The 26,520-nt window shown below is 35.8% G+C and overlaps 1 protein-coding gene across 13 annotated transcripts in view; it reads left to right on the top strand.

Moving 5' to 3' along the window:
* Positions 1 to 26,520, top strand: part of LOC5567355 (sodium channel protein para) — a 479,280-nt gene that overhangs the window by 363,296 nt on the left and 89,464 nt on the right. For 8 of the 13 annotated variants that reach the window (XM_021852350.1, XM_021852351.1, XM_021852343.1 and 5 more), the window contains exons 17-19: positions 11,672 to 11,734; positions 11,866 to 12,049; positions 12,839 to 13,041. In XM_021852350.1, coding sequence (XP_021708042.1) covers positions 11,672 to 11,734; positions 11,866 to 12,049; positions 12,839 to 13,041 — 450 coding nt within the window. Of the gene's footprint in view, positions 1 to 142; positions 164 to 11,671; positions 11,735 to 11,865; positions 12,050 to 12,838; positions 13,042 to 26,520 lie in introns of all 13 variants that reach the window. The other 5 variants (XM_021852353.1, XM_021852340.1, XM_021852352.1 and 2 more) reach the window with 2 other exon arrangements.

Below are 26,520 nucleotides of genomic sequence, written 5' to 3'. Positions count from 1 at the left end.
AAATCATCATAAACACCCTCACAACTCGACCCCATGAATCAAATCATCAAATAAATAACACCGAAAACAACAAACAACCACCACAACCATAATGCATCTCAAAACAATATCTAACCAAACAAACATCCACGCCGACCGCCAGGGGGTCGCGGCATTCCAGAAGGTAGGTCACTCACTTACATGAATACACTCGAAATTTCCACTAATCCTATATAGAATTAAATGAGATTGAGTTCAAGCATATTGAATAATGAATATTAGAGCAGCGAGGAATTATCTAAGTCACATTATTGAATCAATTTAAACTGTGAATATAAAACTCCGAAATTATTACTTTTATACGACCTTGTTACCCATGATGATGAATATCATCTATATTAAACAAAAACGAATTTGATAATATGAACACGAATTTAGGCATCGAATTATGACGACGTATTTTAAGATCAACTCTCCAAGGCATCGAGTTTTAGACCACAAAACCAGTGCAAATGCGATCTAAGGGACAATCGAGTAAGCCATGAACACCAACTGCTACTATGGTTTATTAAGGACATATAGGAAGGAATCCCTGTCATGGCAGTGAAAATGGCTTCCTCACATATACAGACACATTTCTGGAAGTCCACATTATTTCTCAAAATATTTCACTTACCTACACTAAGTTCACACCCAAATTGCTAACGAGACATCAGAAGATTATTACCTTACGATTTCCGAAGTTTTATCACTACAAGCTGGTAGAAATTTCAAAAACCGTGCTAATTTTCAACACGGACGTTTAACTTTGCTACATTTTTTACGCCTGCGAACGGTGAACACTTTTCGCCAAACTTTACCACTTTCGCTAAACGTAGAACCTCCAAAACAGTTTACTTTCACTACTTCTTAATAAAAGAACGATTACTGGTTGATTTCTGATGAAAACAACTTAAAACTTCACCAAACCGTGCTAAAAACAATCACTTGATCACAGCATTTCGCTTTTTTTTATTTTTCTAATTTTACGCCTGCTGCTCGCTTGCAGGGCTGTCAGATACGTTGATGGTTACGTACGACATCAAGCAATCGGATTTAGTCGAAGGGGAAAAGACTCAAATTGAAGTAGCGATTACTGGCAACAACGTCTTATCAATTATAATTTCACTATTACCAACAAATAGGAGAATATTTTTTGTGTACGACTACTTTTATATAGTTATTAGTGGATTCAAAGGAGTTTCACCTTAACTCGATATTGAGATACGGAGTATTGAGAAAATAACGGTTGACTGTAGTACCAAATTCTCAAAGGTGGTCGCCAATACCGGAGACAATCTTGAAGTGTTTCAAAGATAGAAAAGGTTTGTCAATTTACAACCATTTGCCATTGTTTATAACAGAATATTGTTGCCATTTTACAAAACTGTTTTCCTTGCAGAAATATACGCCATCTTAGAATGTGCTTCTATATGTCTTAGAAGAAAGTATAGTCATGCAAGGATTTGTGTATTTTCAGATAGCCAGGCGGCTCTGAACGCATTAAAATCCTATACATGCGAATCAAAACTTGTTTGGGAATGCATACAAGTATTGAAGCATGAAAAACCTGGTCTCCTTGTACCCAGTACAAGCCATTGTGGAATCGAAAACAAATGAGAAAGCTGATTTTCTGGCTAGACGAAGATCGAATACTCTGTTTTAGGACCAGAACCCTTTTGTGGAGTTTCGAAATGTGTAATACAGATGGAAATAAAAAAAATGGGAGCGTAATATGATACAGTCGAACTGGATTGGTACAGCAAGACAGTCTAAACTGTTTATATCTCCAAATAAACAAATTACAGAAAAAACTTCTAAACTTAAATAAAAAATCATTCTGTATAGTTATTGGACTACTTACAGGACATTGTCCGGCTAGATATCATTTAAAGAAGATAGGTTGAAGTCCAACTGATACCGTGATGAATCAAAATCCGGACGGTACCAATATCCGGACACTCCAATAACATTCACTAATTTCCATATAAATTTGATTGAAAATGTGCTTTTAATTATTCACATCTGACTTGTGTAACATTGCTTGACACTTTACTATGATTTTTCATCTAGTAATTATTGGAAGAAAATTGAAATTAATAAAAACATAATTGTGACCCCAGTTTGACAACGTATTTTCATGGAGCAGTTTTTGTGGTTTTAGCTCGCCAGCATAAGAAGAGAAACTTTGTGTGAACGAAAATTAATTGAAAAGTGAATTGTTTGTGGATTTGTGGTAATAAAAGAGTGTACAAACTAGTAAATGAACAATTCGAACATGTCGAAGCGGCAGAAAGTAGTGTATAAGGATGTTTTTCGAGCGAAAAATGAGTGTCCGGGTCAGTGAACCATGATTTTAAATCCGGACGCTACGCATTCGAGTTATATTTTGCGTGAGTAAATAACTATTTGAGAAGAAAAATGCGAATTAAACTTAAAGGAAAGCTAGGAAAAGCGTATGTTTAAATTAAAATTGGATAATTGCGGAAAAAATGCTTCAATGACAATTATTATTGCAGATCATCTGATGCTAACTACAGTGAAAGAGAGTAAGTAACCGAAATATTAAATTTTCTTACAGTTAATTTTTGAGAGCATTTATATGTGTTTCCATGTGATAAGGTTAATTAAATGTAGTCTAATGACCGCATTTGAATACATTTCTTGGAAATTTATTTGAATTTAGCTAGCTAGAGTATGAGTGTCCGGAATTTGATTCAAAAGTGTCCGGCTTTTCGATTCATATGTCCGGATTTAAAAACAAGACTTGTGTAGCAAATATAATCATTTTAGTATTTAATTCTTTATTTGAACAACAAAACTTGTCATTATCATGAAGAATAATGTCCAAACGATATGCGACATGCTGGTACATTCATAAAATCAAACAAAAATGGATTGAAATAGGTATCAGATCATTTGTCACTGCTTAAGCGTCCGGGTATTGATTCATCACGGTATCTGTCGGTTTTGCGACTGTGAGATAGAGACCTCTCAACACTTGCTTTGTGACCGCTCAGCACTATTTGCGCATAGAAGACAGTATTTCAGCAATGGCATACTGAGTCCTTTTGAAATTTGGCAAGGAAATCCCAATAAGGTAGTTGAATTCATTTAAAGAATCATACCAGACTGGGGTACGTCACAATATCAATCAACGGCAGTTACTCTTAATAGTAACTTGTCGTTCTGAAAATATGCGGAAAATAAACAGGGGTATACCACAATAGATCAACTTAATGGTCGCAGTGGTTCAAATCCCAACAAAAAAAATCGGATTCGATTGAAGAAAATGTAATGGAAACTAATTTGAACAGCAACACAGAACTTGTAGCGAATTGAATTCACCTCCTTCAATGTGGTAAGATGACCGAGAGGCATTCAATCAAGTCCCGGTCAAACTATTATATTTTTATTACTTCTCACACCGGTTCTATCGATTGACCCCGAATGACAATAATCGCTAGCTGGTTTTATAGTTGAAAAGACATTGGGTCACAGTATTTGCGACGAAACTAATGTGCAGCTAAAATGACGAGATGTCATAATTTATTTTTTATTCCGATGAACGAAACAAAAAATTCGTACAAATTTTAATTTTGTTTCACAAAAATGTAAATGATAATGTTATAATTTTACTGGCAATTTATTTCTCGATAAAAATTAACGGTTTTCGTCATCCCGACACGCTGGGAGGGAAGCACAGATACTCCACACGAAAATTGACACCAAGTTTTTCCAAACTGCAAGATAACTCCGGTTTGCATACGACAATAAAGGCAGGCTTGTTGAAAATCGCTAGTTTTCATTTGTTGTGTACCTTCGATCTTTCTGGACAAACATTGAAATGAATTGAAAAAGGGCCGCAGCTTTCTATGCGTTTAATTTACAGTTTTTATTGAAAACAGTTAAAATATGCATATTTCAATACATTGTGTTCAGTTAAAATAATGGGTGCTCACGTGACATAACATTTGAATGTGCATGAATTGATTCTCATTCGGTTTTTGTAACCTGTGATGAAATGCAAAAATATGTATTGATTAATTACGCGCTTTTATCATTTTGTCCATTGTTTAAGATCTGGGCTCACAATGACAGTCCGTGACAGCAAAATCTCGGCTCACTTTGACGTAGAGAAATTTTATATCGGTTTCTTCCTCCCAGGTTACACGCTATTCGCTATGTCTAAGAGCTTAGAGTCCAATCTAGGGGCCCATATGCAAAGGAGTGTAAGTGACACTTTGGTCGGTTTTGAGTACAGTATACTAAAAGAATATTATCGATTCTACGAATTCCGCAAACATCTACTCTGAATCAATTCAATTTTCACTTTTTGAACATTAAATTTTCAGAATTGCAAAACGACATACGTTTTCACAGCTAGCTTTCAACTTTCAAAACCTAGCCACTACTTACACCGCTCAGACAAAGTGACGTAACCAAGAATCATAACAAAACACTATTTGCGTCAATCATATACTGGTACAAGTAGCAAATAGGTATACGAACAAAATAGTGTACCTTACTGCCATCAAAATTGTGAAAAAATGATAGGAAACCAGATTTTTTGAACGTGAACTACTTGTAAACTGCATGTAAAGTTTAAAGGTACGTGAAGGAAAAATGTGTTTAATGGATTAATTTTAAAGATGATTTAGAAATAAGATTTCAATACGGCCCTAAATCTTTTGATATAAAACAAAATACACGATAGGGTGTGTTCCTGCTACTACTTTGTCAAATTTTCAAAGCTCTAATAACGGATATATCATAATTGAACTTTAATTTGAAAAAAAGGGTCCAAATTTAAACCTTGAAACTTTTTATCATGTTTGACATCTACTTAGTCGACAAAAACGTCACAGAGGCTTAGCTTTATAACACTTGGCTTGTTCCTTTCCATCCGTTCGGAAGGGACACGGAAAACAAAATACAACCGAAATTTGAGTATAGATCAAAGGACGTGACAAAATCTAAAAAACGGGGAAAATGCTGAGCAAATTTAAGCGATTAATACTAAAATTGGGACATTTCTTAAAGATCATATTATACTTATAAAGTTTTCTGTTAACTGCTTTAAAAATACTGTCTGATTGACTGATGATGAAATACTTAAATTGTGAATCTCAATCCAAGCTTTTTTCAGAGACTGAGAACCGATTTTTCGGTAGCTTTCACTTAGAAGCTTAGAAAGCTTAACTTAGAAGCTGCGAATGCTTCCCTCAAACCTGGGAAGTTTTTCTCTGAAGCTGATAAAAATCCTATCGAAAAAGACCTTCACTCAGAAGCTGAACAAAACTCTCACTCTGAATTTCAGCTTCAGCTTCACTCAGAAACTGAGAAAGCTTAACTCAGAAGCTTGAACGTTTGTGAAAGCTTCACTCAGAAGCTGAGTGAAGCTTTTTCAGGAGCTGAGTGAAGCTTTTTCAGGAGCTGAGTGAAGCTTTTTCAGAAGCTGAAAGAGCTTCCTCTCAGAAGAAGTGGAAGTTTATCTCAGAAAATGGGACAGCTTTCCTAAGAAGCTGAGAAAAAATCACTCAGAAGCTAAAAAATATTCATTCAGAAGCTGAAAAAACTAGCTGAGAAAGCTTCACTCAGAAGCTGAGTAGGCTTCACTCAGAGCTAGAAAATAAGAGACGAACCAGCCTACGGCTGAAAGTCTCTATAATAAAGCAAATCAATCAATCAGAGCTAGAAAGCAACACTCAGAAGCTGAAGGAACTTCACTCAGTATCTGAGAAAGATTCACTCAAAAGATGAGAAAGTTTCACTCAGAAGCTGAGAAAGCTTCACTCAGAGACTGAGAAAATTTCACTCAGCAGCCGAGAAAGTTTCAATCAAAAATTGAGAAAGCTTCAATTAGAAGTTGAGGAAGTTTCACTCAGAAGCGCTGAGAAAACATCACTCAGAAGCTGAGAAAACTACACTCAGAAGCCGAGAGGGCTTCTCTCAGAAGAAGCGAAAGTTTATCTCAAAAAATGGGAAAGCTTTCCTAAGAAGTGGCAAAAGCTTCTCTCAGTGACTGGGTAAGCTTCTCTCCAAAGATGGAAAAGGTTTTCTAGGAGGCTGGAAAAGCTTTCACACCAGCCGAGAAAGCTTTTTCAGAAGCTGAAAAAGCTTCTCATAAAAGTTCAAAAAGCTTCTCTCAGTAGCTGAGAAACCTTCACTTAGAAGCTAAGAAAGCTTCATCCAGAAGCTCAGGAACTGGGCAATTTTGTATCTGAAGATGAAAAGCTCTTCTAGGAAGATGAGAAAGCTTAAGTCAGAAGCTGAAAAAGGTTCTTTAAAAATCTGAGAAACCTTCTTTAAAAAGCTGAGAAATCTTCTCTTAGAAGTAGAGAAAAATTTTCACAGAAGCTGAAAACGCAGAGAAAGTTTCACGCTGAGAAAGTTTTTGCTCAAAAGCTAAGTAATCATTTTGCAAAGAATGTCAGAGCTTCTCTCAGAAATAGCGAAAGCTTATATCAGAAAATGATACAGCTTACTTCAGAGACTAGGAAAGCTTCTTTCTGAAGATGGAAAAGTTTTTCTTCAGGAGCTGAGAAAGCTTCACTCAGAAGCTGAGTAGGCTTCACTCAGAGCTAGAAAGCATCACTCAGAAGCTGGAACTTCACTCAGTATCTGAGAAAGATTCACTCAAAAGATGAGAAATTTTCACTCAGAAGCTGAGAAAGCTTCACTCAGAGACTGAGAAAATTTCACTCAGCAGCTGAGAAAGTTTCAATCAAAAATTGAGAAAGCTTCAATCATAAGCTGACGAAGTTTCACTCAGAAGCGCTGAGAAAACATCACTCAGAAGCTGAGAAAACTACACTCAGAAGCCGAGAGGGCTTCTCTCAGAAGAAGCGAAAGTTTATCTCAAAAAATGGGAAAGCTTTCCTAAGAAGTGGCAAAAGCTTCTCTCAGTGACTGGGTAAGCTTCTCTCCAAAGATGGAAAAGGTTTTCTAGGAGGCTGGAAAAGCTTTCACACCATCCGAGAAAGCTTTTTCAGAAGCTGAAAAAGCTTCTCATAAAAGTTCAAAAAGCTTCTCTCAGTAGCTGAGAAACCTTCACTTAGAAGCTAAGAAAGCTTCATCCAGAAGCTCAGGAACTGGGCAATTTTGTATCTGAAGATGAAAAGCTCTTCTAGGAAGATGAGAAAGCTTAAGTCAGAAACTAAAAAAGGTACTATAGAATTCTGAGAAACCTTCTTTAAAAAAGCTGAGATATCTTCTCTTAGAATTAGAGAAAAATTTTCACAGAAACTGAAAACGCAGAGATAGTTTCACTCAAAAGCTGAGAAAGTTTTTGCTCAAAAGCTAAGTAATCATTCCGCAAAGGCTGTCAGAGCTTCTCTCAGAAAGAGCGAAAGCTTATATCAGAAAATGATACAGCTCACTTCAGAGACTAGGAAAGCTTCTTTCTGAAGATGGAAAAGTTTTTCTTCAGGAGCTGAGAAAGCTTCACTCAGAAGCTGAGTAGGCTTCACTCAGAGCTAGAAAGCATCACTCAGAAGCTGGAACTTCACTCAGTATCTGAGAAAGATTCACTCAAAAGATGAGAAAGTTTCACTCAGAAGCTGAGAAAGCTTCACTCAGAGACTGAGAAAATTTCACTCAGCAGCTGAGAAAGTTTCAATCAAAAATTGAGAAAGCTTCAATCATAAGCTGACGAAGTTTCACTCAGAAGCGCTGAGAAAACATCACTCAGAAGCTGAGAAAACTACACTCAGAAGCCGAGAGGGCTTCTCTCAGAAGAAGCGAAAGTTTATCTCAGAAAATGGGAAAGCTTTCCTAAGAAGTGGCGAAAGCTTCTCTCAGTGACTGGGTAAGCTTCTCTCCAAAGATGGAAAAGGTTTTCTAGGAGGCTGGAAAAGCTTTCACACAAGCCGAGAAAGCTTTTTCAGAAGCTGAAAAAGCTTCTCATCAAATTTCAAAAAGCTCCTCTCGGTAGCTGAGACACCTTCACTTAGAAGCTAAGAAAGCTTCATCCAGAAGCTCAGGAACTGGGCAAGTTTCTATCTGAAGATGAAAAGCTCTTCTAGGAAGATGAGAAAGCTTAAGTCAGAAGCTGAAAAAGGTTCTTTAAAAATCTGAGAAACCTTCTTTAAAAAGCTGAGAAATCTTCTCTTAGAAGTAGAGAAAAATTTTCACAGAAGCTGAAAACGCAGAGAAAGTTTCACGCTGAGAAAGTTTTTGCTCAAAAGCTAAGTAATCATTTTGCAAAGAATATCAGAGCTTCTCTCAGAAAGAGCGAAAGCTTATATCAGAAAATGATACAGCTTACTTCAGAGACTAGGAAAGCTTCTTTCTGAAGATGGAAAAGTTTTTCTTCAGGAGCTGGGAAAGCTTTTTTTTCAGAAACTGAGAAAGCTTCACTCAAAAGCTGAGAAAGCTTCATCCAATAGCTGACCTAGAAGCTGAAAACTCTCAACTAAGATGTTGAAAAAGCATCACTCACAAGCTGAGAGCGATTCATTCAGAAGCTGAAAAGGCTTCACTCAGAAGCAGAGGAAGCTTCTCTCAGAAGCTGAGAGAGATTCACTCAGAAGCTAAGAAGGCTTCACTCAGAAGCTGAGAAAGCTTCTCTCAAAAGAAGTGAAAGTTTATCTCAGAAAATGGGAAAGCTGCGAAATCTTCTATCAGAGACTGGGAAAACATCTTTCTGAAGATGGAAAAGCTTTTCTAGGAAGCTGGCAAAGCTTGTTCAGAAGCTGAGAAAGCTTTCTCAGAAATTGAGAAAGCTCTAATAACAAGATGAGAAAGCTTTACTAAGAAGATGAGCAAGCTTCTCATAGAAGTTTAGAAAGCTTCTCCCAAAAGCTGAAAACGCTCCACTTAGAAGTTGAGAAAGCTTTTTTCAGAAGCTGAGAAAACTCCACTCAGAAGCTGGGAAAGCTTCTCTCAGAAGAAGCGATAGTTTATCTAAAGAAATGTGAGAGCTTTCCTAAGAAGTTGCGAAAGCTTTTCTAGGAGGCTGGAAAAGCTTTTACAGAAATTGAGAAAGTTTTTAAGGTGTTAAGAATGCTTCACTCAGAAGCTGAGAAGCTTCACTCAGAAGCTGAGAAAGCTTCACTTAGAAGCTGGAAAAGTCTCACTCAGAAGCTGACAAAGCTGCCCTCAGTAGCTGAAAAAACTTCACTCAGAAGTTGAGGAAGCTTCAATCATATACTGAGAAAACTTCACTCAGAAACTGAGAAAATTTTCTCTCAGAAGCTGAGGAAGCTTCACTCAGAAGCTGGGAAAGCTTTACTCAGAAGCTGAGAGAGTTTCTCTCAAAAGAAGTGAAAGTTCATCTCACAAAATGGGATAGCTTCACACAGAAGCTGAGAGAGCTGCACTCAAAGCTGAGAAAGCTTCACTCAGAAGCTGACTAAACTTCACACAGAAGCTGAAGAAGCTTCTCCTAGAAGCTGAGAATGCTTTTCTCAGAAGAAGCGGAATTTTATCTCAGAGAATGGAAAAACTACACTTGGAAGCTATGAAAGCTTCTCTCTGAAGATGGAAAAGCTTTTATAGGAAGCTAGAAAAGCTTTTACAGAAGCTGATAAAGTTTCACTAAGAAGCTGAGAAAGCTTTGCTCAGAAGCTGAGAAAGCTTCACTAATCAGCTGAGCAAGCTTCACTCAAAAGCTCAAAACGCTTCACTCAGAAGCTGAGAGAGACTTTCACTCAGAAGCTGTATAAGACCTTCACTAAAAAGTTGAGAAAGCTTCACTCAGAAGCTGAGAGAGCTTTTCTCCGAAGAAGCGAAAGTTTATCTTAGAAAATGGAAAAGCTTCCTAAGCTGCAAAAGCTTCTCTCAGAGACTGGAACAGCTTCTCTCTGAAGATGTAAAAGCTTTTATAGGAAGCTGGAAAAGCTTTTGCAGAGACTAAGAAAGCTTTCTCAGAAGCTGAGAAAGCTTTTTCAGAAGCTGAGAAAGCTTTTTCAGAAGCCGAGAAAGCTTCACTCAGAAGTTGAGGAAGCCTTTCTTAGAATCTTAGAAAACTTCTCTCAGATGCTGAGAAAGCTTCACTAACAAGCTGAGATAACTTCTCTCAGAAGCTGAGAAAGCTTCACTCAGAAGTTTAGAGACTGAGAAAGCTTCTCTCTGAAGATGGAAAATCTTTTCTAGGAAGCTGAGAGAGCTTTTTCAAAAACTGAGAAAGCTTCATTGGGAAGCTGATAATGCTTCCCTTAGAAGTAAAGAAAGTTTTTTCAGAAGCTGGAACGCTTCATTTAGAAGATGAAAAAGCTTCACTCAGAAGCTGAGTAGGCCTATCTTAAAATTTCCAACAACTAAATGCAATTAGGGAGAAAAGTTGTTTTTTAAAAAGACAAAAAACAATTAACGCCGTCTTCAGCCAAAGGCTGCATAGACTGAACGATCACTAACATTAGGCAACGGACAACACGAAACACCCAGTAGCCGAGTGATGAATTTTTCGTTTTACGAAAAATTTCCACCGACTGGAGCGGGAATCGAACCCACATCTCGTGTCACAATACGATTATACGACTGACGCCGCTAACCGCATGGCCACGAAGCCCACAAAAAAAAATAAAAAGCAGGATTGCTGCTAAATTTGTAAGAATTGCTTGTAAACTGTGAAAATCTTGCTAGAAATTCAGTTAGACAAAATCTGGCCCAGAATTCTTTTAAAAATCGTGCTCTGAACTCAGTGATAATTATGATTATAATAATTTTTGCAAGGATTTATCTTAGAATTCTGCTAGAAAATCACACCAGAAATTGTGAAAACCCTGCGCAGAATTTTTTTGAAAATTTTCACTACAATTCCGTAAAAATCTCGTCAAGTTTCATTTCAAAATCGTGTTCTAGAATCTTATAAATGCTGATTATAATCCGGCTCATAATTCTGTCAACAACTCGTCTACGTTTATGTGGACAGCAAGTCAAACTTAAGCTTACAAAAATCTGGCATGGATTCAATGGTAATTCTAGCTTTATGTGGAATCCGGGTGAAGATTTTTAGAAAATCATGTTCAATATTCTTTAAGAGTAGTGCCTGAAATTTTGAAAAAAAATCAATCTTCCAAATATTTGTTGTAACGATGTTAAAGAATATGCATAAATACCATAAAGCTACGCAAAATTAATTCATCTTCTGTAAAACAATTTTTGCTGGCATTTTAAATTCACTGTAATTAAAAGATACAATCTTATGCCCAAATTCTTACGTTGAAATTCCGATTACAGGATCAAGCCATATTATGAAAGTTTGCTACTCACATAAGGTCTGACAGCAATTATATGTATTGTTTAAATGGATTTCATTTAACATGAAATTGCAGATTTATATGATCCAATGAGCAGGATTCTTCAAAATTACAATCCACTTCACACCAATTACAATTGAACTCACATTCCACATTCATTCTACTTACACCAAAAAACACACATATTAACACCTAGATTACGTTTTCGGTTGTCTGTCATCGCCAGCCGAAAACCAGGCCACCTACCAGCTTAGAGCAACCCCACCTCTTAACCATAATAGTCATAATAATAGCCTAGCTTTATAGAGTTTCTTTACATTTGATCAACCTTCTCTTAACTACTACAAATATACTGATATACTACTAATTGTTTTTAAGAGAATGCGCAGCCCACCAAGACGAACGACCAACAACACACTAACCAATGAAAACCTATACTTACTTTCTAGGCTTCACTTTCATTACCTGGTTCACCATTTAATCTTCGTAGAGGATCTAGAGGATCACATCAGGTACAAGCTTCTCAGACCAAAAACTTCACTAAACGAGTTATACGTGTTTTTCTTCTTCTTCTTTTCTTGCGTTTCGCTCTGTTCTCTTCCCCCAAACACATGCTGCAACGCCACCTGGACACCCCGGACAGTTTACGATACGTAACGGTAGAGGACGTTTCGTGGGCGTACCTGGTAGCGATAGAAAACCATTGGTACTCTCAACATATCTCGATGCACAAGAACATTTGCCATACGCCGATGACTCGAACGCGGTCACACCGATGTCGGAGGAAAATGGTGCAATCATCGTTCCAGTATACTATGCTAATTTAGGTACACTATAAAAAAGTAAAATCCAGTTCAATCAAACGACAATCTTCGATTTTCGATTTCGATTCCAACGATCAAAATTTTTCACGATTTGTTGTTACTTCCATCCGTTTCGGAATTCCTTTGCATATCCACAAAAGAGAAAGATACGATTGCTCTTTCCAAACTGCGATGGCTGCTCTAACTATCTAATTTCTCGAAACTTTCTCTCTTTTCGTCTGTCACTCTCTATTGTTCAATTGTGTGAACCTATCCAGCCAAACGATTCTCTCCCTTACTATTTCTACTCTTTCCCTTTTGTCGCTCCAAACGTTACTCAAGTTTCCAGCATCGTTCAAATTTTTCTCTCTGATTTTAACATCCATTGCTCAGACAAATACTCGAAAAATACAGAAAATACATTTTATATTTTTTATAGTGTCCATAATTATACTAATTTTGAATCGCTTTTAACCAAAAACATATCACACATTGTTATGTTCTATTTCTTTTTAATTTTCAGCATGATTTCGTCACTTTCTGTTATCTCACCACCAATTGATTAACATATTGACTGTTTACTTCGATTAATCGTTCCATTTATTTCATTTCTATAACAAAACAGCAACTCTATCTTTGAGCTTCACAATTTTTCTAAAACGAAATTTTCAAAATCGTAAAACCCCTTCTCTGAGTTTCATTTGATTTCGCACACTAAAAACGCTTGTAATTTCACATAACAATCGCGTACAATGGCTGCGTTACTAACCGTTAACTGTCCTATTCCACACGATCAATGCTGCTAAAAAAAAGGTTCGCGACATTCATCGTACACATCGCATCAATCGCGCATCTCGTACACATCGCACGGCGACCTGCTCGGCGGCATGACGAAGGAGAGCCGACTGCGGAACCGGTCGGCACGCAACACCAATCACTCGATCGTGCCGCCGCCGAACATGTCCGGGCCGAACATGTCCTACGTGGACAGCAACCACAAGGGGCAGCGAGACTTTGTGAGTATTACCAAAGATTAATTATAATAATATATTTTGCATAACCTGTCCATGAATCAAAGAAAAATGTTGAATTCTACAATACTCTCGATACTAAGAAACTGCAATTACCAACAGTTATATAGGACCGGTTCTTGGACAAAAGGTCAAACGACAAAACGTCGAAAGAACAAAAAGTCCAAGGACAAAAAGCCAAAAGCATGGTGGAAAATTTGGTTTAGGGACAAAATGTCGAAAGACAAAACGTCCAAAGGGACAAAACGTTAAAGAGACAAAACGTCGAAAGCAGTAATTTTTCTAGTGAAGGTTTCCAGGACTAGGGTTGCTAAGGAAAAAAAAATGGTTGCGGTGCGAACGGTGTTCGAAACAGCAAAATTTTCAATTTTCATTTTGACCAGAATTCAAATTTCATTTTGACCAGAAAAGAAGCAGTGAAGCACTGCAAGAAGCAAATTCGCCACACATTTGGATGCTCATAACGGCTAATGAAGAGAATCGCAATAACAGTCAACAATTTCCAATTTTAGCGTTACGTAATACATGGACGCTGCCTCAAAACAATATCTTGTCACCTCACTAGTATCTATATATATATATATATATATATATATATATATATATATATATATATATATATATATATATATTTTTTTTTTTTTTTTTTTTTTTTTTATCTTATTTTGTTGTTGTTGTATTTATTTTTATGAAACACACTCGGGGACGGACCTGGTGTAGTGGTTAGAACACACGCCTCTCACGCCGAGGACCTGGGATCCCATCCTTCGGAAAGGAAGTAAAGCCGTTGGTCCCGAGATGAACTAGCCCTGAGCTAAAAATCTCGTTAAAAAAGATAGAAAAAAAACACACTCATTCTTTGAACAAAATTTTGCAATTTAATTATATTTATAAATGGATGTTTGATAATTATTGAATTCTTTATTCTTTTAAGGAATACTTGTTCTAGGTACAATTGAATCGAATTTATAACCGAACCGATTTTTACCGAAATAGTCGTTCTTCATCAGGATTTTCAGCATTTTTCCAATATGTACTATTCAAATGATTTCTATACATTTGACAGCATATCGTTTGAACACTAAATAATGAATTTTGGGTATTTTCAATTTGATATTTTTGTTATTCCTTCCAAGACCAGCCAAAAATTACGAAATTACGAAATCCGATGTTATGGAAGAAAAGTATTTTTCACGGCCTTAACTGTTAAAAGTTTAAGTGATTGAACTAATTAAACTATTAAATTATTAAGTTAGACTATTTAACTATTAAAAATAAACATAATTAAGTGTTTTGATTTGAAGCAACATTTTACTCCGCATTTATTATTAATTGAATAGGCCTACATTATGCAAGAAAAACTCGTACTTTTTCATTTTGACATACTGCACTTTCGACGTTTTGTTTCTTCGACGTTTTGGCATTCGACATTTTGTCTTTCGACGTTTTGTCACCCAACCATAGATTCTATAGGACCACACTATTCAGATGTTCGTTGAACTGCTGCATCTACCTTTCGATCATTGCACGTGTTGTGATACGTCAAAAAGGAATCTATAAAAAGAGGTCGAATGATCAAAGGATCATTCATCATCCATTCGACCATTTGTCTTTTAACCAGTTGTCCTTTCAACGTTTTTTCCTTCGACGTTTTGTCCCTCGAAGAACTCGACCATCTTTGATTTGGATGTAATTTTACACATGTTTTCAATAAGGTAGAATATGTGTTTTCCATAGACCATTTTGACTCAAGAATAATTTCCGAAAGTGGCCTATGGTTCTCTGCATGCAATTTATTTGCTAAATGTAAGCTCCAATACTGTCGATTTCAGAGAAAAGGAAACTGAACCGAAAGTGAACCGTCTAAGCAATAAAAAAAAATAAACTGAAAAAGCATCTTAAATTTTTTATATTGAATGACACAAACCCCAATTTTTAATATACAGTTAACTCTCCCTTACTCGATATTCCGTATCTCGATATCGAGTTAGACAACCATAGTAAAAGTTGTTTTTCATGGCTAACTCGATGGTCCCTTGGAACGTAATTGCACTGCTTTTGTGTTCTGTAACTCGATACCTCCCTAACTCGATGGTCCCTTCAATATCGAGTAAGGGAGAGATGACTGTAATAGGAATCTGAAATGTATGACAAAGTTTCATGATTAAAAAAAAAATTTAAAAAAATTAAAAGGCATTTCTATAAACAACTTTTGGACTTTTTTTTTGGATAAATACGTTTCGATGATAAAATAGGAATCTTGATATTAATCTGAACCAATATGATTATTACTATCACTTCTTTAGTTGTAATAATTTTCAATTTATTTCAAGTTTGATGATTTTTTTTATTTAGCCCCTCTATAAGCAGAATCATTTTTACATGAAAAAAATTTTAAATAATGAAAACTTGAAAATACCTGAAAGTCGTAGACACAGAAGTCAATTTAGACAAATTGAGATTGAGCCCAACAGTGGCGACGCTAAAAATAAAATCTCTCACTGTTGTTCGTAGGCACGCTTAGGAGAGTCGAATTGGACATCTCAGAGAGCCGAAGGAGATGTAGGGTTGTGAAGGAGAAAATGGGGTCGTGACGGTCTTTGGTTTCAGGTTGGCCGATTGCGCTGCAGAATCGTTACCCGTTCTGTGGCGTAGTTGGTTAGCGTATTGGGAGTCGTAAGATCGAAGCCCACCAGAACGATTCTATTATTTTTCACAATTTTACATCTCAATTTGTCCAAATTGACTTTTGTGTCTACGACCTTCAGGTATTTTCAAAACACCGTCGGCTGGTTAAGCCGTAATAGACATGACAACCCTAATTGAATGAGAACTTTTTTGTCTGGGGATGAACCAGTCTCCTTAATGAAGAAAAATAATTAAATAATAATAAACTTTTTTGTTTTGTCGATATTTTCTTACTATTTTTCCACAAGCTACCAAAAAACTCTTCTATTTTTAGAATCGGTTTCGGTTTCGATCATTGGATATTCCGAAATTCTTTGGGGGACCGACGCATATTCATAACACACGAAAATGGCTCAGGCTTGAGATTTTTTTTCTCATATTTGGTTACTCGTTTTTTGAAACAATATTATGATTAGAGTCTGTTGTGAGAAAATGAAGCGTTTTGGTGCATCTGTTTTTGAGAAATGAACATTTGTGTTTGTTGTACCACTCTGGCCGTATAAGGATCTTGAAAACTCCAAGAAACGTCATATTTTAATTTAAGGATTTATTAGAAACAACTTAACCGATTGTATCATTTTTTCAGAAGAGCTCCTTATTATCTGACATTGTATGACGCATATTTTATTTTTCTAATAAATCGACTGAAAACAAAATGGCGGCCAGATAAATATTATATGAGGAATGTCGGACCCTCAAGAAACACCAGAATATCTTCGAAACTAGATAGCCAATGATAAATACCGACACACAATCTAAAATAGAAGAGATGTTCGAGAACTTGTTGAAAAATGTTGCAAAAATATCCAGAAACAAAGAAGTTATATGAATTTGTTTTTTTTTTGTAATGTACAAATGGTGAGGGTCAATAAAAATAGACCAGTTTCATTTGTAAATCGCGATTCTTCTTCAAATATATAAGACAGTAAGGAGATGTGACTTTTACTCTCGAAAACCTATCGTTTTTATGGAAAATCGAGGTTGACTAATGAAAATGGCCTATTTTATTATTTAAAAAATCAGCATTGGTTAAACTTGCAATAACTAGAAAATTGCTATTTCTAGAGAAGTGATCATGATACTCCTTATGGTCCAGAATAATATTAAAATTTTTGATTTTATTATCAAAACGTTCTTTTTTAACAAATCACCAAAATTTTTACTATCTAAAGTTGTTTTAGAAAATCTTTTTTTTTTTTTTAAATCAAAAGTTTGTCAGCAACATCTCGTTCCCATAAAGATTCTATTATTCAAAATAATATGGTTTTTAAGCAATTTAAAATTTATGATTTATTTTTGATTTATTCATGATAATTTTTTTTTGTGTATTTTCCTTGTAGTACAAATAATTCACTACAACTCTCTTTTTCTCTAAAATCAACGTTTTTGAAGCCAGAACTATTAAAATAAATTTCATGCAGTCCATCTTCATAACTTATTCTTGAGTCAAATGATCGATTTATCTATGGAAACACTTATTCTACAATACAAAACATATGTAAAATTTAATCCAAATCGAATATTATCGGGAACAATATCTAATAATTTCGCCTCATTCTGGATGGTTTTCGTCCAAAGACTATCCAACTCATCATTATTATACGTTTCGGGACGTGACACAAAACATTTGTGGGATACGTTGAGCAATCTGAAAGAAAATATTCCGTAAGGCTAGGGCTGTTGTATTTTATACAACACTGTTGAAGAAAGCTCACTTCTCGTTCACAACAGCAGCGTGGTGGTTTTGGTGGTGGCAAACCGCGCGACGACTGGAAGGCTAATAATGACTTAACAGAAGTTCCTTAGTTGCTTTAAAGCATTTTGCGAGACTTATTCTGATTAGAAGGCGGAGAGATAATAATATGGTTCCGTATGAGTTTTAAGCGACTTTGAATTAAGATCGTATTTTTCAAACTTCGATTTTAGCTACACTGTCGATCTTCTATTACAGTGTGGTTAAAATTTTTGCGTGCAAAACTAGAAACTGCACTTTACCTCATACTATTCGGGGTAGTGACCCATTCGGGGCAGTGGCATTCAGAAAAATTGCTTTCGATGTAATTTGATGAAGCCTAATTTAGTTATTTTCAAACTGTGTATACCATACATTGAAATGTAAAACAATTTAAACAAAGTTATTTAACAAAAACTTCACAAAACCATGGTTTTTTAACTAAAAATTACCAAATATTTCGAATTTATGTAAGTTAAACGTTATTTCTAATGCTGAAACTGGTTTTTCTAATTTGTTAAATCTTTGCAACAATTTTTAAATAATTATGTAACAAACATATTTTTGCATTCACCAAAAACTGTATGCATCATTCAACACGCATTTATAACAATATTTATGAACTTAAGTTGTGTAATAAAAACTTAATTTCCGTCAAGAACTCAAAAAAAATCATTTCAAAACCATATGTGTGGTTGTTTGAATAGCTTAGTCAAAACCGTAATTGAGTACATGTGTGGTACACACAGTTTGAGAACAATTAAATTGACTTCAAAATCATGTAGAAATTTTTGGAATTGGTTGAGTATTTATAATGTTATAATTATAACAAAAATGATTTTTTCAGTGATATGAGCCAAAATTTGGAGAAAACTATTTTTTACTAAGACCAGTTTTGATTAAGGACAAATTTGATGTTATGTTCTACAAAAATGTCATCAATTTAATTTTGAAAAGAATGGTGCTACAAGTTTTGAAATTGGTTAGAAAATAACGAAGTTATGGTGACTTCACAGAAGATCATAGATTATAACTTGAAAATTAAACTTCAAGACGCTTGCGCTACCTCTAAATCTTAACATTTTTAGCTCAAGCTTTAAGGTCTCTCTTTTTATGTGATTTGAATTCAAAAGAGCACACGAATTTTCGGGTTTGAGAACTTTCAAATATTATGCCGCACCCTATTCCACAGTAAACTTTTGTAAGTATTTTCTGTAAGAATTTTCTCAATTCTTGAACGAATTTTAAATGGAGAAGTACCCATATTAATTAAGTATTTTCTGATAGTTCCTGGTCATTAGGCTGAATGGGTCATTGGGCCAAAATTCGTTAAGACGAATGGGTCAATAGGCCGAAACTCTCAAAACTTAACAAAAACCAGAATTTTTTCCTTCTTTTACTATAGGCTATTCTTTCTTTGTTTTGAACTCATTCGACCTCATCACACGTTTGGTCTAACGTACTTCGACCTAACAAACTTCTGCCTAACATTTTACAAGATTTTTTCCAGAATTGGTCCGATTTAGTTTTCTTAGTTTACAACTTTTTTCTCTGGAAATAACTTCTGGTGAATCTTTGAAAGCGATGCATCGCGATGTGCTGAATTCAACAAACAGTTCGAATGAGTTTCATCCCCTGAAGCATTTTTTTTTTAAGATTCCCAATCAAATTCATTTAGAGATTCTTCCAAAAAATCAAAAATCATCAAAATACAACTCTTCGAACACGAACAGCTGGGAGAATCGTTCCTTAGGATTTCTTCCAAGAATTGCTGGAAAAATCGTTCTAAAATTATTCATACAGAAGTTTTAGGTGACGAGCCGAAACTAGCGCAGATAATTGAGCTGATATTAGTATTCCAAAGTTTATTCTAGAATTTCTATGAATATTCCAACAGGAATCTAATTGCTCCCAATTTTGGGAGTTCCTCAATGGTATTTTAAGTAGTTTTATCAGGGATGGGAAAAAATCTGAAATTCATTCTACAGTAGCCAAACAAAGCCAATCGCAGTCAGCGAAGCCAGTGAAACTCACGCCCTGAGACGAGACTCGCGAAGACGGTCTTCTTTTTCTGTGATTGCTGAGTTTTTTTCTTATTCCACTTTGTGTTTATACCAATTATGCGCATGCTGTTCTAATCCTCACATGAACCTCTCAGCAAAAAATGATTGAGTTTGCATCACATCGAATCATAAATAGCAGTTTAAGTGAAATTTCATGCCAGCAAACGTAGCAGACATTAGGAATAATTAATCTTCTGCTTAGATTTATCAGCAACTTTGGAAAAAAAACTGCTCCGCCGACTGAGGTTCTTAATAACAGTTTACTTTGAACACAATACTTTTCACTTTTTCAGCCATAAAAACGGTAGGCTGCATTTGACGTTTCGTGAGAGGGGAATCTGGGCTGCATATGACGTTGATATTTTTCCTCTTCGCGAGTCTCTCTCAGCTCACGCCTATCGCTGCTGTAGGCAAAGAGCCTTGAAAATTGCAAAACACCCGTTGCTAAGGGCAACCCAAATTTACTGTAGAAAAATGTTCTACAGTCGCCTCTCCACATCTCGATATCGAAGGGACCATCGAGATAGGGAGAGATCGAGACATAGAACAAATTTTTAACGAATACTAGATTGAAAATCACTTCGTTGCCAGGAAAATCAAAAACAAACAGATGTCATTTTGTCTTCCCAAATTGTTTTGAATCTCTAAAATATAGTCTAGTAGCCTTTGATAATGGGCATATCGACATACGGAGAGAAAATTGGGAACGAAAATCACATCGAGATAGGGAGATATCGAGATAAGGAGGATATCGAGATATGGAGAGTGAAAATGTATGCAGTTTGAAGGGACCGAAAAAATCATCGACATAGGGAGGGATATCGAGATGTGGAGAGTCGACTGTATTTCCCGCTGCATTTCCCGCATTTAGAGCCTTCAATGACACTAACGATTTAGATAATTCATGCACCCAACATAGGCTACTTGATGAGATTCACGTTTTTGAACTACTGTACAGGGAAAGCCACGTGATTTTCGCGAAATTCAAGCCTACTACTATTACCATTCCCAGCTCTGAGTTTTATAACATAACGCTCAAGATTATTCAAACAATTTGTTAATATTTTTTTTTCCTCCGGATTATTTTGATAATTGATAATTCCTAGACATTGGATTTGAAATAGTTCTTGGCATACCGTTATTAGATTCTTCCATTTTCATCATGTGAATTGTCGGATTATCTCGGACTGCCTTCTGAAATGCAACCAAAAATCACACCAGATATCTGTTACAAACTTGTCCTCAGTTCTTTTTAGGGGTTGGGTTTCTTGTGCTAAAGAAAATGAAAAAAACCGTAACTCTCATGAAATTCTTTGACATTTTGGAAGATTTTCTTGAATTACTCGTGTAAGAATTCGTAGAGAATATTTTTTGTGAAAATGTCTGATACCACATTTTAAACAAACTTCTGTATGGATCGATGAAATAAATCATTGCAACTATGACTATTGAATCGTAAACGAATGTGAGAAGGGCAACTGGAAAAATATTAGACGAATCCAAAGAAAACTAGGAATAAATCTAAGATTTTTTTCGATCTCTTTACAAATCCTGAATATAATCCTTGTAGTTGTTCTTGAAGGAGATCGAAACAAAATTCTCTAAAGAATTCCTGGATGATTTCTTTGAGAAAAAATGTCAGGTGTCCTAAGCAAAATTCGTGGTTGAATCCTAAAATGACAGAAGTTTTTGAAAGAATTTCTTATGGATTATTCGAGAAAATTATGATTGTAATTTTTGTAATTTCCGGTATCAATAGAGGAATTTCTCGAAAAATCTCTCGTCAAATTTAAGGGTTTTACTTAGAAAAACTCCTGAAAGCTTATTACTAGAATTATTATGACAGTTTTCTTCTTGTAAAAATCTAAGTTAAATTTAGATCTCTGGACCGAATTTTATAGTCTATGTGTGATTCTCAATTATATTCAAGGGGAAATACCCGAAAAAATATCTATAAAATCGGATAATTTAAATCAGTTTTTTTTTCTCTAAGTTAATCTTAAAATGTTTGTTTTTTTTTTTCAAATTTGTTCAACGGTACAAATTTCTCTCAGAAAATATTAAACAAATCACTGATGGTGGTGATCTGTATGGACGGAGGAATGAAAGACGAGACCGCTCTATACACTTACCAATGTGGTTTATTATACAGTCGAAATACAAAAGAGGCTTAGTCTAAATTGTGCAGGCCTTATATAAGAGTAGGACCGGATATCATTTGAATAAAGCAAGATAATTGTTTACAATCAAGATAGGAAATAGGAGACACTGACATCTATAGCTAATTTCTATTTGCTATAATTATGGAATCTAAATGGAGTGATCTAATATATTTCAGGTGGTAAGCTCCATCGAAGTTAATACGCCAATCGCCACTATAGTAAAATCAAGGATAATACGCGATTGGCGTATTAACTTCGATGGAGCTTACCACCATGAAAGAATACTCGATGAGATTTGTTACACAGTTCTTGGAAGAATCCTAAACCTAATCTGGTAAAACTCATCGAGAATCTGGTAAAACTCATCAGAACAGAATAATAAATATCAAATAACATCATTGGTTAGATTCCTTTAAGTATCTCAAGAGAAAAACATGAAGAATTTATGTCGTTCTTCTGCTAAGATCATCGGCCAAAATATGGGGAGATTCGCGACAGATTTTTGACGAATTCCTAGTAAAAGTCAAGAGTTTGTCAAAGTATTACTACCACCTTTCAATGCCCTTTTGAAATTCATATTTTTTTTTTTAAATCTAGGAATCATTTGTCTTCGAAAAGTGCTTTAGTGAATAAATGAAAACCGAATTTAGTTTTATAGGTACTATTTAATTCCACTAGAATTTGTATCATTTGACAGCTGCGCGTATTTCGACCTCAACTGTAAAGCCTGATTCGCTGCTGACAAGTAATTTCTAGGCCTATCTTGATGCATGCGATGTTTCTGCAAGAAATCGATCAAGAATGCGCTTTTTCTGATCGCAGTACGCAGTTGAAAATGAATGTCAGTTCAAATGGGAGTCGCTGTAGAAAATTTCTGCAAGGAATCGGCAAGAAATTTCTTTAGCGATTCCTTTTCAGTAGCAAACCAGGCTTAAGGCTCGACTAGTACATGACAATGAAGACGGCCTTACAGTTGAGTTATAAATACGCGTATCTGTCACAGGATACAAACTCTAGTGCAATTAAAAGGTATTCAGCGTGAAGATTCGTGATCTTTACAAATGCTTGAAATAATCTTAGGAGTTTTCCTCGACGGACATTCTCGAAAAAAAACCTTGGGTGATTTCTTCGAGCAGGTGTCCTTAGCGAGATTAATTGTAGAATCTTCAAATTGCTAGAAAAAGTTTTGGGTAAAATTTTCGTTAAAATTCCCGGAATCTCTCTAAAATCACTTGTTAAATTCGAGAGTTTTACTTTGAAGAACTTCTAAAAACTTATTACTAGCATCATTATAATAGTTTTCCACCTTTGGTAAATTAACCATTCAAAACTCCTAGAAAAATTAATTTGGCTATTCTTGAAAAAAAAAATCTAATAAAAATTATTAGTATTTTCTGGACCGATTCTTGTGTGAATATGCGGAGCAACTTTTTGTGTATTTTCTAGAAAAACTCCAGTAAAAGAAACCGTACAATTCGTAGTTGCCACTCCGTGATTGACCAGAACAATCGAAGTTGCATAGGGAATTAACGAATGGGGCTTGGGATTTGCATACCATTCTTCAATGTGCACAAATCGAGAGCTCAAATTTTAAAAATCAATAACTGCGCCGGCCACGTCCTTAGAGTCATCGAGGAAGGGAAGGAATGTTAGTTAGACAACCGTTGCTACTAGAGACCGAGTATACCTCTGCATCTCCACAGTTGTCATGGAAAGGATATCCCGACCAACCAGTCCTCCGTTTTTTTATAGATCTTTGCCCAACGATGGCGATCGCCAACGATTCAAAACGAATCGGTATCGATCGCTATCGAAACTCGCTGACTGGTTGACCGGGATTGGGTTAGTAGGATAAAGTAAAGATCTGGGAGTCACCAGTGGTTGATGATGCAATCTATGATATAATCGGATTCGCGATACAATTTGATAATCGTTCTGTACCTCGAACAAGTGTTCATCACTCGCCCACGCAGGAGCAAGCGACGCGATCAATAGATCAAACACTACTAACGATCCGCGGCGCTTCTTCATTTTATTATAAGACCGACGCGCGACATGTTTGATCTTGCCCTCATCGCCCGCCCCGCAGGATGTCGGAAAATCAAACACAACTAAAAAAAAATAAATAAATAAAAAAACGCCAGTAAAAGAAAATGGAAGGAAATCAGGGTTCCCCGAAAAAATATCTCGGAGATCTACTCAATGGTATTACTGGTCGAATATTTGTGGGATTGTTGAAGATATTTAGTGAAATTCAAGGCATAAACCTAATATTTTACACTATAAAACAATTTAGAAGTCTTGAATAAATTTGAAGAAACTCAAGAGGAATCCCTATAGTATCCCTGAAATAATCAATGGAAAAATCTATGTGTGGTTCTCAATGGTATTCAAGAACGAATGCCCGAAACATATCTCAAAAATCTACTGATTTTTATCTGTTTTTTTGTTTTTAATCTCAAAGCTTATTTAAAAAAAAATCAAAGTTAATCTTAAATTTGTCTATGAATTGGAATAAATTTTTCGCAGAAAATATTGAACAAATCCCTAAAGAAATACACTGAGAGGCAAAATAAAGTGCCCACCTTATCAATTTTCGAATTTCTCCCATTGATTTGGTTCAAATTAAAGTTAACACACTTAAATCTTTTTTGATATTTTATTTTTGATATTCTTTTAATGTTGCACTTACGAAAATTTGATAAAAAAAAGAATTTTACTCAAAGAAAAAGAAAATCAATTTGTATTGAAAAAAAAGTAGTGACAAAATAAAGTGCCCACTTCCTTCTTGACCCCAGAATAGATGATTTAAGAAAAATGAAAAGCAAATTTATAGTTAATGTGTCCTCCTTTGGCCTTAAGAACTTGCTGGAGGCGCTTCGCCATGCTTTTCACCAGGTTTTGTAGGTGTTATGGTTCTAGTTCTTCCCAGGCGCGCTTCAAGGCTTCAAAATAATTATTTTTGTTGGTAACACCAGTTTTGTCAACCCTGGCATCGAGAATCGCCCACAAATTCTTGATGGGGTTGAGGTCTGGGCTTTGTGGAGGCCATTAATCCGACAAGACCGGAAGAAAGACTTGGTCTTCTTGGCAGTATGCTTCGGGTCGTTGTTCTAGAGAAATATGAATTTCTCTTCAAGGCCCGTCTGGATCAGCGAAACCTCCAGATTTTCCCGCAAGATGTTGATGTAGGAATCTGCCGTCATTATTCCGTCGGTTTTCACGAGGCTTCCTACTCCACTCCATGAAAAACACCCCCAGACCATCACATATCCTCCTCCATGCTTCACCGTTCCTTGGATGTGGCGCTCTGCACCACACACGAGCCCGCCGCTTTTGGTTAAACAGCTCGAGCTTCAGGAGCGCTACATCCAAGGAACGGTGACGCATGGAGGTGTGATGTGATGAAATGTGATGGTCTGGGGGTGTTTTTCATGGAGTGGAGTAGGAAGCCTCGTGAAAACCGACGGAATAATGACGGCAGATTCCTACATCAACATCTTGCGGGAAAATCTGGAGGTTTCGCTGATCCAGACGGGCCTTGAAGAGAAATTCATATTTCTCTAGAACAACGACCCGAAGCATACTGCCAAGAAGACCAAGTCTTTCTTCCGGTCTTGTCGGATTAAGCCGCTGGAATGGCCTCCACAAAGCCCAGACCTCAACCCCATCAAGTATTTGTGGGCGAATCTCGATGCCAGGGTTGACAAAACTGGTGTTACCAACAAAAATAATTATTTTGAAGCCTTGAAGCGCGCCTAGGAAGAACTAGAACCACAACACCTACAAAACCTGGTGAAAAGCATGCCGAAGCGCCTCCAGCAAGTTCTTAAGGCCAAAGGAGGACACATTAACTATAAATTTGCTATTTATTTTTCTTAAATCATCTATTCTGGGGTCAAGAAGGAAGTGGGCACTTTATTTTGTCACTACTTTTTTTTCAATACAAATTGATTTTCTTTTTCTTTGAGTAAAATTCTTTTTTTTATCAAATTTTCGTAAGTGCAACATTAAAAGAATATCAAAAATAAAATATCAAAAAAGATTTAAGTGTGTTAACTTTAATTTGAACCAAATCAATGGGAGAAATTCGAAAATTGATAAGGTGGGCACTTTATTTTGCCTACCAGTGTATTCGTTAAGTTTCGCTAGACAACTCTTGGAAGTATCAGATACACTATTGAAGCTTAGGGGTGGTCCATTAATTACGTAAGACAATTTTTGGGGGTTTTCAACCTCCTTTCCCCCCATGGTTAGATTTTTTTGTATCAAATTTAAAAATATATTGTATGGCACAAATCAATCTTAGACCTCCCCCTCCCCCATAAACCCTTACGTAATTAATGCACAGCCCCTTACAAAAGAATAATTGAAAATATGAAACAATTTCTCGAGAAAAATATCGAATAAAATCATTAGTTAGATTCCTAGAAGTATCCCAAAAGAAATATATATGAAGTTATAACTAGTCCTTCTTCTGCTAATAAGGACTGTTCATTTAAGAAAGTGGACACGTGTTTTTTACAGTAAACTGTTTATTTTCGAATAAATTCTTGAGTTTACCTAAAATACATGGAAATCAACGTAATTTCGATCAAATTCACATAAATTTGAACATTTATTGAGCATTTCTGGAGAATGCTCTTACTTTTCTTTTGATACCTCCCATAAAATTCTGCACAACTTTTTTCGGAACTTTTCGAACTGCTTTTTGAACTGCTGACCACATTTTCTTGAAAAAATCTATGGAGCTTGCTTCTCTTCCATCCTTCTTAAGATGCCGTTTGATTATTGCCCAATATGTTTCAATGAGGCGTAG

This window comes from Aedes aegypti, chromosome 3, assembly GCF_002204515.2.
Source record: "Aedes aegypti strain LVP_AGWG chromosome 3, AaegL5.0 Primary Assembly, whole genome shotgun sequence".
In the NCBI taxonomy this organism is placed as follows: domain Eukaryota; kingdom Metazoa; phylum Arthropoda; class Insecta; order Diptera; family Culicidae; genus Aedes; species Aedes aegypti.
Note: the sequence above shows the minus strand (reverse complement) of the source record. Positions and strands in the feature narration are given on the sequence as shown.